Genomic DNA, 14,732 nt, shown 5'->3' with positions numbered 1-14,732 from the left:
GGCGATGCTACAGCATTGGCTTTGACTGCCTTAGTTTAAGGAACTGTATGATAAAGGACTGACACCTGCACTATATAGGAGTTTCATGTAGAGGAGGAAAAGCTCTGTTCCCTGAATTAGGGAAAACAAAAGATCTCTTTCTTCACCATTGAAATCTGCAAGTCTGCAGTTGAGGAAGAAGAGTGTGGTAGGCTCAGATCATCCTTTCTGCCTTTCTCCACAGAAACAGGTAATTCAATTTAAATTTGCATCCTGCTGCCACCACCTCCAAAGCAAATTTTTCTAGTTACAACAACTAGACAGTATAGACTAACAACTAGCTCAATAGTGTGCCCTAATGCTTTTCATCCCTTGCTGAATAAGCAATTCCTAATTGAACTGATTTAACTCCAGTTAGCCATAGGGAGGAAATATAAGTGAAACAGTATAGTATAGTGGATATTACAGTGGATATTACAGTGGATATTAAAATTAAAATTTTGGGCTTCCCTGGTGGCGCAGTGGTTGAGAGTCCACCTGCCGATGCAGGGGACACGGGTTCGTGCCCCAGTCCGGGAAGATCCCACATGCTGCAGAGCGGCTGGGCCCGTGAGCCATGGCCGCTGAGCCTGCATGTCCAGAGCCTGTGCTCTGCAACGGGAGAGGCCGCAACAGTGAGAGGCCAGCGTACCACAAAAAAAAAAAGTGCTCATTTTACAGGATGAGACCAAGTACAGAAGAAAAGAATAGCAAGACCAGAGTTGAGTCATTTTTATGGAAGACTGGCTTTGAGTTGGGTCTAGAAGGATGTATATAGGAAAAGATTGTGGAAAGAAAGATGAAGGAAGAAAATGGCTTCAAGTTTAAGCTGTTGGGTATGTGGGGAGTGGGAAGAGGCAGGCAGTTGCTCTTTCCAACTCATTTGCATTTACTGCTGTTGTAATACCTGGTGGTTCTTATGAGGTATTTAATACTCTGCTACATGTGTCAAAGCTAAAAATTTGGACAGATCACTTGTGTAATATGTGAAGCCATTTAGAAAAGGTAGACTTACATGTAAGCTTTGACTTCATGTGGACCTTTTGCGCAATCAGGGTATAGATAGCATATAGAGCTTTTAAACTGTTTGCATGTTAAAAAAATTTGCAATGTGCAAATTTTATATTAGCATTTTGCAAATTTTCCGTGTGCATTTGGTTTTCATTGTAATAACCAAATCATAAAATGTGTAGACAGTAAAAGAAAACTCACTCATAGTTCCTCTACCCTGACAAAACCAGTCATCATTTTGGCTTATTTTCCGACACAAGTTAGTGGTTTATACAATTATAATCATATTCTGTGTAGTATTTTATCCTGCTTTTCCCCCTTAATACTTCAGGTATTTACCCATATTTAGCCATTTTTTGCATTTATACATAAGGCACTTTCCATATCTTATCTCTGATCCCTTGTAACAATCCTGTAGAATAAGATTATTTTCTTTTTTCTTCTTTTTTTTTGGCCCCGCTGCTTGGCTTGCGGGATCTTAGTTCCCTGACAAACTCGGGGCCCCCTGCAGTGGAAGCTTCCAAGTCCTAACCATGGGACCGCCAGGGAGTCCCCAAGATTATCTTCATTTTACAGTTAGGGAACTGAGATTCAGAAAGGAGTAATTTTGTTAAGATCACTAGCTAGGTTGTAGAAGAGCTGGAATTCGTTTTGCCCCAAAGCTTTTCTGTTCTTAGGCCTTGCTGCATCTTCACATTTATCATTTAAAATAACTAACTGCAGTGTTCTATTATCTACTAATGCTTGTAGTCAGTCAACTCTTCGTTGGCTATATGAGGAGAGCATAATTGGTTGAAACTTAAACCTTCATTTAAGCACTTAGGTTTAAAACTCCCTCATCACAAGCATCAAAAGGGAGCAGATTGGATCTACTCTACCTAACCTTGTGAGAGAGTTGCTGCTAATGACAGGCAGCAAGAGTAAGGGAGAACACAAATGGTTCTGAATAATTACTCTGGAAAGTTAAGGTTATAAAATCGAATGGGAAGGTTTTAGGCTACCTAACTCTTTTTGTACACAGACTGCAAGACCTCATTTTAGTGGCAGAACTAGAGCCCTAGACAAGTTCTTGGGTAATTCAAAATCATTTATGACAAATGTTACCGTACTTGCAGTCCGTAAGCCTGCAAAGGGGTCCCCGGGGAGGGGAGCAGGGTGGACATGGTGTGAGAGCTTCAGAGTATAAATTCCAAAAAAAATGGTAACAACAAGTTAAAGCAAACTTTGAGTCACCTGGAAAGTATTTACAAAAATACTGATAACTAGGTTTACCCCTAGATTTACTAAACTGAAATTTTATTTAGTAAGCTCCCTAGGTAGTTCTTAAAAGGATTAGAAGCAGTTGAAGAGAAGTTTCCCAGTTTGTACAGGTTACCATCTGAGAGTTACTTACATGCAGATTCTTGTGTTTCCTCACCTACTGAGTGGGCACCTTTGGAGTTGAGGCTTTGGAATCTGCATTTTATCAGCCCTGTAGGTGATTCTCTTGTATTTAAATTATAAATGTCATTAGGTAGTGTTTTGTATGTCCCCCACCTCAAATTCCTCATGCTTATTTTTCCTGTAAGTTTCTTCCTTTGCTCTGTAGTCTTCCTTCCAGTCTCTGCCTGCTAGTCTCAAGACTTCATCTTTTTTTTTGAGATGTTGAGTTCATTTTTATTAAATATTAATCAGAACCATATGAAACTGCCATATTTCTGGGTCAGAAAAGACTTCATCTTTAGAAGCAATGTTAGAATTCACAATGTGTCTGATAAGTCTGGCTGTACCTTTTTATACTGTGGCCTACCTTAAGGCTGAAAGGGTCTTTTGAGTAGTGTTTTTCATCAGCTATCAATATTATGAGCCTCTAGTGAATTGCTTGTATTGTTTGTTCATTAAAAGGTGCAGATGTCTTTGGCTGAATATCCTCCGTGTTACTTGTTATAATCTACTCCTCAGAGGCATTATGGCTACTTCTAAGAGGCTTTAATGTTTTAAGTTTTACATTATTTTATTGTATCCTTTTGTGAGCACATTAATTGTTTAGAGTTGTTAGATAATTTTAAGCAATAAGATTTAGTGGCTACTAACCATCCTGAAGTTGCCTGAAGATGTTAACCGAGTTGTTTTTTTTAAATTTATATATTTTATTTTATTTATTTTTGGCTGCGTTGGGTCTCTGTTGCTGTGTGCGGTTTTTCTCTAGTTGTGGCGAGTGGGGGCTACTCTTCATTGCGGTGCACGGGCCTCTCATTGCAGTGGCTTCCTTTGTTGCGGAGCACGGGCTCTAGGCGTGTGGGCTTCAGTAGTTGTGACATGTGGGCTCAGTAGTTGTGGCTTGCGGGCTCTAGAGTGCAGGCTCAGTAGTTGTGGCACGTGGGCTTAGTTGCTCCACAGCATGTGGGATCTTCCCGGACCAGGGCTCGAACCTGTGTTCCCTGCATCGGTAGGTGGAATCTCAACCACTGCGCCACCAGGGAAGCCCATGGCAGGCAGATTTTTAACCACTGTGCCACCAGGGAAGCCCGTTAACTGATTTTTAAAGGTAATTAGTTTTTTGGGATGTGGGAAGGGATTCTGTTATTCTATTAAGTATATTACGTATGATGGGCCTTTTAAAAAGTTTAGGTGTATATATACATTAGGTAGATATTATTAATAAGCATGAATCCTAGATTCTGTTTCCTTGTTAGCATAGTATTGAAAAGGCTAGGAGCTCAGAAGATGGTGTCATATCTGCCACTATCAGTGATTTGAGTAAGTAAACTTTTGAGCCTCAGTATTTTATGAAAACGGGGGAAAAAACTTACTGGGTTATTAGGATTAAATGTATATATACAAGTGAAGTACTTGCATACAGGTCTTTTATGAGTGATTGTTGTGATCCATAATCTCAGGCATATAAATGTATATATACACATAAATACACCTTCATTTATTTTACATCAGTCATCACATTCTTCAGTAACTTTTGGCATGATACTTAATAATGCTACTGAGTTTCCATTTTGGGGTCCCACCCTTGGAATAGACTGAGGAGGGCACAAGACGAAAGGGCGATCAGTTAAAAGGAGTCTGTGGCAAAGTCGTATTGAGAGGGTACAGTAGCTTGGACTAGAGAGGTATTAATGGAGGTGTTGAGGATGGTTCGACTGGAAATTTTTGAAGGTGGAACTGGAGGTTATATCATTTATCAGATATCTGGAAAGCATATTCAGTGATTGCTTCATTCTTTCTGAACCTACTGTCAAATGCTGGGAGTGGGGGGGGGATTTGACTGACAAGCTATTAAAAAACCTTATTTGTTTAATTGTATTCGGAAGTGTTTTCAGAAATTGATTTTATTGTGAAATTAGTTTTTGTTCAAATGTAGTTCTTACTGGAGAGCCAAGGAGTGATTCAAAGAATAACTGAAAAAATTTTAATGTATCTGTCTTACCGTTTGTTCTGTTACTAGTTAAGACTTATGATTCAGGGCCTGAAAACAGTAGATTATCCAGGCTTTTACTTCTGACCTTGTTAGTGAAATGTATATAGGAGTTCAGCTACTAACTAACAATCTTGGAAAAGAATTTGATGGTAGGAAAGGTTATTAGTTAAATGCATTTACTTCATCCTAGTGCTCCTATGCCAGTTCCCAGAAATTTATTTCAAGTAAGTGTCCATTTCTGCACCTAGAAAATCTTAAAAGGGAGGGAATATATGTGTGTTTGTGTGTGTGTGTATAACTCATATTCATAGCATCAGAGACTGTTATGATTGATCAAGGAGTTCACTGGCAGTTCAGTGGTTAGGACTCCGTGCTTTGACTGACGTGGCTCCGGGTTCAATCCCTGGTCAGGGAACTAAGATGTCACAGGCCTCACAGCACAGTGCCCCCCAAAAAAAGATTGATTTCATAAGCCATATAAAGCACTGAAAGTCATATTAGTATAATCCTATTTTTTCATGTTAAACTATGTAAGCATTGTCTTATTTTCAGCCAGGGACCCTGAAATTTGTGTTCTTTTCTATCAGGGACCATGGGGATATAAGAAAACTTACTTGAGGGCTATTAAGTGAATTTTATCTGAGGGGTAGACATCAGATTTTAAAGTTAATAAAATTCTATCCGACAAATAAATATATGTGTGCCTGTTGTGTTTTATGGCCCACTTCAAAGTGGGGAGAGGGATGGTAGTAGAAATGAGAAAGGATATTAAGCTAAATAGAGGAAAAATTAAGCAGATTTATATCATAGGAAGAGATTTCAAATGTGCAAACTTTAAGTAACATTGCCACCTTGTGGCTTTTAGGATATTTCCTCTAGAGATGAATTTTTGCATTTTATAGTTATAGATATAAGGTGAGGAGGGACTAAGATGTGATGGGTGAATGGTGTATTAACCTCTAGTTGTTTAAGTGACAGACCAGATATTGAGGCCTAGAAACTTCTTCCCCTGGTTTATACATTCTTAGTTAATATCTTTAAATTTATTTTTATTTTGTAAAAAATTTTTTTAGTCTCTACAATGAACAATGAGATTGTGGACTGATTTAAAGATTAGGATGAATGTCCTAGTGAGAATTTTGTGATGAGGTGTGAATTCAGTAAAATCTTGCTCTGCTGTTTTCCTTTTTTCTTTATTACCATCACAGTATCCTCAAGCTTTAGGAATGCTTCTTCCCTTCCTTTTAGCATTTGGTCTGTTTTTTGGTTAACTGGGACTTTATGATTAATTGTGTGTTTGTGCTTGAGGATCTTATGCAGGAGCTTAACCTAGACTAGCCAGTCCAGCCTGTTCCTACCACAAATCTCACTGTAGCTTCCTTGAACATGGCACTAGGTTAAAAAAGGTAGTAGGTAGGCTGCAACATGACACCACCACCACGGGGAAAGCCAGTTTGCTGCACCACTTCCCCTGCTACGGTGGGTTAGTAGCATCTTCATGTATAAAAGCCGGAGTGTCCAACAAGACACAAATGCATGTTGTGTTTATGGCAGTTCCAGCTGGGACTTGGACCCATTGGAGGTCCCAGCTTTTTTTTACGTGTTCTGCTCTTTCCTTTTATTGTGTATCTTGTCATCATTCTTCTGTCCCCCACCCTCCCAACCCCAGCTTTTTCTTTATTAAATATTACCAAGGTAGGACTGGTTAATTAGAAATGTTAATAAATACATCTGACAAGTGAAGTCTTTCGACCATAAATTGTCAAAGCAATTTAGTGGAATTCCCAGTGGTAATAGGAAATAGTCACAAAAGTGAAAGAAAAGACCTGCTGTAAGAGAAGTCTTTTATGGAAACCTAAAAGGTTTTAATGTCCCAAAGTGGTTAAAATAACGGTGCTTGTGTTAGAATCTTCTCTGTGTCATTTTTTTTCTCATTTTAGAAGACTTGTAAAAAGCTGATAGGCAGATTTTTTTCTTTTGCTAAAATACCCTCATGTTTGGTGATTTTAGTGTAGGTATGAGGAAATAAACACATTTCAAAGTTTCATGAGTTGTTAAACACAACTTTTTATTTTTGGATGTGTAGGGTCTTCGTTGCTGCAAGCGGGCTTTCTCTAGTTGCGGCAAGCAGGGGCTACTCTTTGTTGCGGTGTGTGGGCTTCTCATTGCGGTGGCTTCTCTTCTAGCGGAGCATGGGCTCTAGGCATGCGGGCTTCGGTGGTTGCAGCATGCGGGCTTAGTAGTTGCAGCACACGGGCCCTAGAGCGCTCGGGCTTCAGTAGTTGTGGTGTGCGGGCTCAGTAGTTCTGGCTTGTGAGTTCTAGAGCGCAGGCTCAGTAGTTGTGGCACATGGGCTTAGTTGCTCCATGGCATGTGGGATCTTCCTGAACCAGGGATCGAACCTGTGTCTCCTGCATTGGCAGGTGGATTCTTAACCATTGCACCACCAGGGAAGTCCCAAATATAACTTTTTAATGCAGCCAATTTTTGCAGAAGAATTAAATGAATTATCCCCCAATTTATTAACATTTTACTTTGAAATAATTTCAGACTTGGAGAAATTTAAAGAATAGTGCAAAGGACTCCCACATACTCTTCACCCAGATTTACCAATGTAATATTTTGCTACATTTGCTGCATCTTCTCTTTGGAGATATGTGTGAAATTTTTTTCTGAACCATTTGAGAGTAAGTTCCAAGACATCATGACCTTTTCTCCTAAATATTTTGCTGTGTAGTTTGTAGTTCCTAAGAACAAGAACATGCATTTATGAGCACGATGCAGTTTTCAAAATCGGGAAATTTAACATTCACAATACGATTATCTGATCTACAGATCTTATTCATATTTTTACCAGTTGTCTTAATGTCCTTGGTAGCAATTTTTTGGTGGCGGGGGGGCGGGGGGTGTCCAGGGTCCAGTCCAGGATCTTTCAGTTTTATGTCTTTTTAGTCTCTTAATCTGCAGTTATACACACATACTCACACACCAACATCCCACCCATTCATCCCTTTTGTTTGTTTATGATATGACATTTCTGAAGAGTATATGCTATTTATTTTTGTAGATGTCGCTGCTTGTCTGAGGTTTCCTTTCCTCATTGTGTATATTCAGATTATGCTTTTCTGGCAGGAATACTACATAAGTGACTTTGTGTCCTCAGTGCATCACAGTAGGAAGTATAAGATGGTCTGTTTATGCCGTTATTAGTAATGTTTACTTTGATCACTTATTTAAGGTATACTGGTTCTCCACTTAAAGGTACTATTTTCCTTTTAATAAGTGGGAAAATAGTTTGAGACTCTATATAAATATCTTTTTCCTCATCACATTTTTTAAACATCTTTATTGCAGTATAATTGCTTTACAATGGTGTGTTAGTTTCTGCTTTATAATAAAGTGAATCAGTTATTCTCATCAAATTTTCACCCTTTAGATTTAGCATCCATTGCCAGTTCTTGCCCAATAAAGATATTACTGTGATAGTTGTTTACTTATCATTAAGGTTGTGTAATGCTCAAATTGGGTGATGGCAGGCCCTTCAAGCAGGATCCTCTGATTCATTCCCGTTTTCAACCAATTTTTTTTTTTTTTTTTGGCTGTGCTGCGTGGCTTTTGGGATCTTAGTTCCCTGACCAGGGGTTGAACTTGTGCCCCCTGCAGTGGAAGCTCAGAGTCCTAACCACTGGACCTCTGGGGAATTCTCCCAAGTGTTCTTTTTGTTTGGTTTTTATTTTTTTTAATATTTGTTTATTTGGTTTTGCCGGGTCTTAGTTTTGGCACGTGGGTTCCTTAGTTGCAGCTTGCTGGCTCCTTAGTTGAGGCTTGTGGGTTCCTTAGTTGTGGCATGCATGTGGGATTTAGTTCTTGACCAGGGATCGAACCTGGGCCCCCTGCTTTGGGAGCGTGGAGTCTTCTATCCACTGCATCACCAGGGAAGTCCCTTTTTTTTTTTCTTTTTTAATAAAAATGTTTAAAATAGCTAGTATTTAAAATCTTGTGAATTGTTTACAGTTTTATTATTGGTGCCAAATTCATTTTACTTTTCAAGATGGTATGATGTGAATGCTTAAGTATCTTTATAATCTCTGAGAAGATGGATATTATCTTTATCATTTGTAAATATATAAGCTTATTTTTTTGTGTACACATCAAAATTGTATCTGGAAATAGAAGAGCAGTTTAATCAGCTTGCTGAATTGTATCAATGTAATATTTTCTTGATGTTGATCAGGAGATTAAGGCAGCTAATGCCATTTGTTGTTTGCATGTAATTTCCATAATTTAAGCTTCTGTCACACAGGTTTACATTAGGGCACAGGTGGTACTTGCCCTCTTGGTATAATTGTGTAGCTAAGATTCAGGAATAGTTTTCTATTTATTTATTTTTTTTTTGCGGTACACGGGCCTCTCACTGTTGTGACTTCTCCCGTTGCGGAGCACAGGCTCCGGACGCGCAGGCTCAGTGGCCATGGCTCATGGGCCCAGCTGCTCTGCGGCATGTGGGATCTTCCCGGACCGGGGCACGAACCCATGTCCCCTGCATCGGCAGGCAGACTCTCAATCACTGCGCCACCAGGCAAGCCCGAGTTTTTTCTTTTTTTATGAATTTATTTAATTTTTGGCTGCATTGGGTCTTTGCTGCTGCGCGCGGGCTTTCTCTAGTTGCGGCTAGCGGGGGCTGCTCTTCGTTGTGGTGCGCGGGCTTCTCATTGCGGTGGCTTCTCGTTGTGGAGCATGGGCTCTAGGTGCATGGGCTTCGGTAGTTGTGGTTCGGGGGCTCTAGAGTGTAGGCTCAGTAGCCGTGGTGCACCAGCTTAATTGCTCCGCGGCACGTGGGATCTTCCCAGACCAGGGCTCGAACCTGTGTCCCCTGCATTGGCAGGCGGATTCTTAACCACTGCACCACCAGGGAAGCCCCAGGAATAGTTTTATGTTACGTTTGAGGCAAAATTGAACACAGGTGGATTTAGTATCACATTATAGAGGAACAAACTTTGTGTTTAAAAATGAGATGACTTAATAAGTACAATTTCACAGTGCTATTTTGCATTTCTTTTGACTAAATATTTTAAATGCTGTTACTAAGCATTGTGATGAACTTACAAGTGTGTATTTCTATTTGTTTGTTTTGACGAGCTGCCTGGCATGTGGGGAACTAAGGTCCCCTGATCAGGAATAGAACCAGTGCCCCCCCCTGCAGTGGAAGCGTGGAGTCCTAACCACCGGACCACCAGGGAATTCCCATAAGTGTGTTTCTTAGGGAAAAATGGATTTGGCAAAGTCTAGGTTTTCTAATTTAATGGTACAATTTGGAGCATGTAAGTTTATTTGTATTCCTGGGGTTACATTACATTAAAATAATAGGCAGAATTTTTTCTCCAGTTTTTTTTGTTTTTCTGCTAGTCCGTTTTGTTTTTTGATGTATTTCAAAGAAATTGTCATTATCAGTATACTTCACCCCTAAACGTTTCAGCATGCGTATCATTAACTAGAGCTCAGTATTTGTTTTACGTATTTTTTGAGTTAAATAAAATGCACAAATTTTAAGTGTATATTTGCTGAGTGCTGACAAATGTACCCATCTGTGTAACCCAAACCCCAATGAAGATATAGAACATTACCATCCTAGAAATTTCCACCCCCACCCCACCCCAGACAACTACTGTTCTAATTTTGTCCCCACCGTAGATTCATTTTCCGTTATAAAACTTCACATAATTGGAATCATACAGTGTGTATTCTTTTGTCTGAGGCTTCTTTCATTCATCATAATGTCTTTGAGAACTGCTTCTCTTTTAGATCTGCAATTCCTTCCTTCCGTCCGTCCGTCTGTCCGTCCGTCCGTCTTTGTTGCTGCACATGGGCTTTCTCTAGTCTGGCAAGCGGGGGCTACTCTTCATTGCGGTGCGTGAGCTTCTCATTTTGGTGGCTTCTCTTGTTGCGGAGCACGGGCTCTATCTAGGCTCGTGAGCTTCAGTAGTTGTGGTGCACGGGCTTAGTTGCTCCGCGGCATGTGGGATCTTCCCAGACCAGGGCTTGAACCTGTGTCCCCTGCATTGACAGGCGGATTCTTAACCACTGCGCCACCAGGGAAGCCCTAGATCTTCAATTCTTGAATTCAGAGCAAGGAGGGTGCTCCCAGACCCATAAAAAAAACAGATCTATATGTGCTAAAATTTAATAATCTGTAAGACATATTAAGTGACAGGAAAAAAAGCAAAATGAAGTGTGTTTTGTATGCTGCTTGTGAAAAGAAAAAACAAAAGATGTAATAAGTTTTTATATGCTTAAAATAACTCAGGAAGGACACAAGAAACTGGTAACAGAAGTTGCCTCTAGGGATTTCTCCCATTTTTATTGAGATATAATTGACATACAACATTGTTAAAGGTGTACTACAACATAATGATTTGATATATGTGTTTATTGTGAAATGCTTACCACAATAAGTTTAGTTAACATCCATCACCATTTTTTTTCTTGTGATGAGAACCAGAATTTTACATAAAAGTCAACTGTAGCCTGTTACCCACTGCTAAACTCATAAATAAGTTTGTGAATGAGCTTAGCTAAAGAACTGTTCTTTGCTTTCTAGGAGCTTTTGGTTGAGTTGGGACTAATTTTATATGAAATAAGTCAATACAATTTGATTTTCAATTGTGGATGCAGATTTAGAAGCACCTTGAAAACTGCAGTGGTTGAGGAAGTCTCAGAGAAGGAAGGGGTTTTGAAGTGTACCCCAGGGCCAGAAGGCCAGGCATTCTTGGCTTTTAAAAGCATGGGAATGAGATTTAATCAAGAAACACAAAGAAAGAGTCCATATTTCCTGAAACTAAAGGTAGATTTTGATTAGCAATAGAAGAGAGGTTAGATAAATAGTATCCATCCAAATTAAGAAAGACTGAACGAGGTAGATGAGTTTATGATTGATAGGAGAACCTACTCCTATCACAGCACAAGGGGAACTGTATATTCAGTATCTTGTAATAACCTGTAACAGAAAGGAATCTGAAAAAGAATATGTATATGTATGTATAACTGAATCACTTTGCTGTATACCTGAAACTAACACAACATTGTAAATCAACTACAATTTTTTAAAAAAAGATTGATATGAGAATCTAGGTGCTTTTGTAAGTTTCATTTTGGTCAATGCCAGAGGGTTTTGGTTTTTTTTTTAGTTGTGATTTTCCTATTATAAACAATATATTAATTATCAAAACTTTGGGAGAGTTATAGAAAGGGGAGGGTCAGTACTGCAGCCCAGGAACATCAAAACTTTTGAGGTCCCTTTTATGTTGGATTGAATTTCTTTTTCTTATTCTTGAATTGAGTTTGATTTCCAGGAACAGTGTGTGGGTGAATTGTTTTATTAAATTAATTTTATAAAGGTTGAAGTTTCAAAATGGCTTATTTTGAAAATATCCCAGATCCTTGTATGTTGGTGAGTTTATCTCTGAATTCCTGATATGTGAAGTGGGACATCACAAAAAGATAACTGTTCCTTCTGAAATTTACTGTTTTTATATCCTTGGAGTAGTTTAGTGGTGGTAGTCAGTTCATCACAGAGCCTCACTTAACTTTGTTGACTTTTACGTAAATATTTGTAATGACATGGTGTAGGTAAAGAGCCATATAGCCATGGATTTGAATCTTGGTTCTTAGGTAACCTTGGTCAGTTAACTTTTTTGAGCTTTAGTTTTCTTATCTCTGAAGCAGGAATAGTATAGTCCTTGTAAGGTGGTTATTAAGATCATTATGTACAGTGCCTGGAACATGGAAGCCCATAAGTAGTATTTGCTGTTCTTTCTTAATAGGAATCATGTTTAACTTCAGAACCATAGTTACCATAAGGTGAATGGGAGCAAATGACTCTATTCATGTGGCTTGATGAATCGAGTCTAAGTTCAGGTCTGTGTGCTTGCTCCTAACCACTTAATGCTTTTGCTTTTTTTGCTTTTGGTTTTGCTTTTAAAAGGCATGTGGATTGAGTCATATTTTTAAAAATCCCAGTAAGTGAGGTAGTGTGTGAAATGGAATGCTGTTTGGGGTACATTTAGGAAAGGCTCGTAAAGAATGATTCTTAATAAGGAAGGAGCATTTAGATCTATTTCAGGGAAAATGTAAGAATTGCATTCAGTTTTCAAAATCCACTTCTGGGTGGATTTTAAACTCTCCCTAGGGGAAAAGGATGATTTTCTTGCCTGCTATGGACTAAGAGCTTTCTATATGTCGACTCATTAATTCTCCCACAGCCCAGATACATATCCTCACTTTATTTTAAAAAAGGAAATTAAGGCCTATGAATATGGTTAAGGCCTTGGGACTAATATGGGATGACTCTAGAACTGTTAGGGCTTATGCTGCTTCCCTGCTGCAGGCCATTGATAGATATATGTTTGAGTTACTTAGGCCCATATTTTGGGGAGACTGACACATATTAGCGTAAACCAACTATAATAGGAAAACAAATGTGTTTAGTCAGTTAAGAATTTCAAAGTCAAAGAAAAATAATTTTGTATTAATTGGGGTGCTTGAGTGCAAGTACTTTGGTTTAAAATATAAGAAGTAAAAGTTTTTATTTGTGGGGAATATTCTATTTAGCACAAATAATTAAATTTCTGTTGAGTTATTCTATGAAGTTGTAATTCTTAAACATGTTCAGATAAGTTTTAACTAACCATTTCAATTTTTTTTTAACTTATAGGAACGTCAAGGTCGTGGGAAATAAGAGGCAGTTCTGCACAGACTGCAGCAACGGTTGCGTCTGCATATCCTAAGAGGAAAAAAATTGACCTTCAAGAGAATTAGGACTTTTTTCTTAATTTCATTGACTTCAGAGACGATTGCAGACTTGCAGTTTAAGTATTGGAATTTCACAAAAGACATAGGACTTAACTGGAAAATGAAAAAAAAAAGAAAAAGAAAAAACTAAACAAAAAATCCCTCTAGGTAGTTTAGGTGAAAAATGTCCCTTTTATTTTGGCTTTGGTTGTGATTTCAGAGCATAATGCTTTGTTTTTTTGTCTTTTTACTATGTTTTTCGGATTTTAAAGTCCGTAAGTGCATACAGTTTTCTCTAATTTTTAAACCCTTTCCTCCCCCCATTTTGACATTTGCACTTGGAGAACACTTGAGTTTTGAAGGTTTTGGGCATCCACCCCAGAAAGTGGGAATTTGTTTTTTCCCTTCTGAACTGGAAGAACATTTTTATGAAGAATTTTTGTCTTGGAGAATTTAACAGTGTTACCCAAGGTTGTGTCTTTAAGGGTGGTTCATTTTCTCTGACCCTTTGTTATTCAAAGTAAAATACTAGGAGTCCTAAGAAATGTTCTGTTCTTGTACATTATACTGATTAAGTCAGGATTAATTTGATTTCAAAGCTAAGAACAGTGGTAAAAACTTGTTTACAGAAATGCATTTTGGAAGAGAAAAATATTGTAAAACGTGTAGTGAATGTTTCTTCAGTTTCTTGTTCAGCCAATGAGGAAAGGGCATTGCCTTTCTTTTTACCATTAATCACTTCTCAATAAACGTGAGATCCTGTTGAGCATCACTTCTAGTACCATTTATTAGTATTATTTGAATCTGCTATATTTTATGAAAGCTTTGGAGTATAAGGAGTTTTAAGAGGTGAGACAGCAACCATTTTTAGAAAGTTCACTGAGATGGAATAGTTCAGGCTTGCTTTGGTACCCAGGGTTGGATAACCATGACCTCTGCAAAGCAAGATGGGCCAATATTCATAATGCTTTATTTCTGGATATTTCCCTGAGAAGGTAGAGCCACTGCTATGCTAAATTGTTCAACAAATATTTGATCGTGAGTGCTTATTAGGTGCCAGGCATTGTGCTAATAACCTTGAGGAAACCTGGCCACATATCTTACGTGCAGAGTAGGTAGAGCCCAGTGTCGAGGTTTTAAGTGTTTAATCTGAAATATGACTTACTTAGGCAGGATTCCATGTGGTCCAAGAATAAGAAATTCCAATGGGCTTGAATCTTTGTGAACCATATAACCGTAATGTTAATTGATTCATCCTTGTTTATTTCCTAAGGTTTGGAGCTTCTCTGCCTTAAAGATTTTTAGCCCTTGAGATGTCCCAATTTTGGAGATTTAGTTAAATGTGTAAAAACTTCTGTAGTAAGAAAGGGTTCTGAAAATGGATTATAATACTGTTGGACCCTGTTTTGCCCACAGATTACTTATTCATCCTATTCTACACAGCCCAGGCTACTAAATCAAGGGTGCGATAAAATTAATAAATGTTGATTTTGTAATTAGCGTT

General features: G+C 38.5%; 1 protein-coding gene across 2 annotated transcripts in view; it reads left to right on the top strand.

Annotated features, from left to right (window-relative positions):
• Positions 1 to 14,000, top strand: part of YTHDF2 (YTH N6-methyladenosine RNA binding protein F2) — a 44,699-nt gene extending 30,699 nt beyond the window's left edge. For both annotated transcript variants that reach the window (XM_027109415.1, XM_027109414.1), the window contains one exon: positions 13,152 to 14,000. In XM_027109415.1, coding sequence (XP_026965216.1) covers positions 13,152 to 13,175 — 24 coding nt within the window. In that variant the 3' untranslated portion in view covers positions 13,176 to 14,000. The remainder of the gene's footprint in view (positions 1 to 13,151) is intronic.
• Positions 14,001 to 14,732: the final 732 nt, after the last annotated feature.

This window comes from Aethalodelphis obliquidens, unplaced genomic scaffold (genome assembly GCF_003676395.1).
Source record: "Aethalodelphis obliquidens isolate GAN/ISIS:26980383/991018 unplaced genomic scaffold, ASM367639v1 scaffold9, whole genome shotgun sequence".
NCBI classification, from domain to species: domain Eukaryota; kingdom Metazoa; phylum Chordata; class Mammalia; order Artiodactyla; family Delphinidae; genus Aethalodelphis; species Aethalodelphis obliquidens.
The sequence above is the reverse complement of the archived record's forward strand: the minus strand, read 5'-3'. Positions and strand labels throughout refer to the sequence as shown.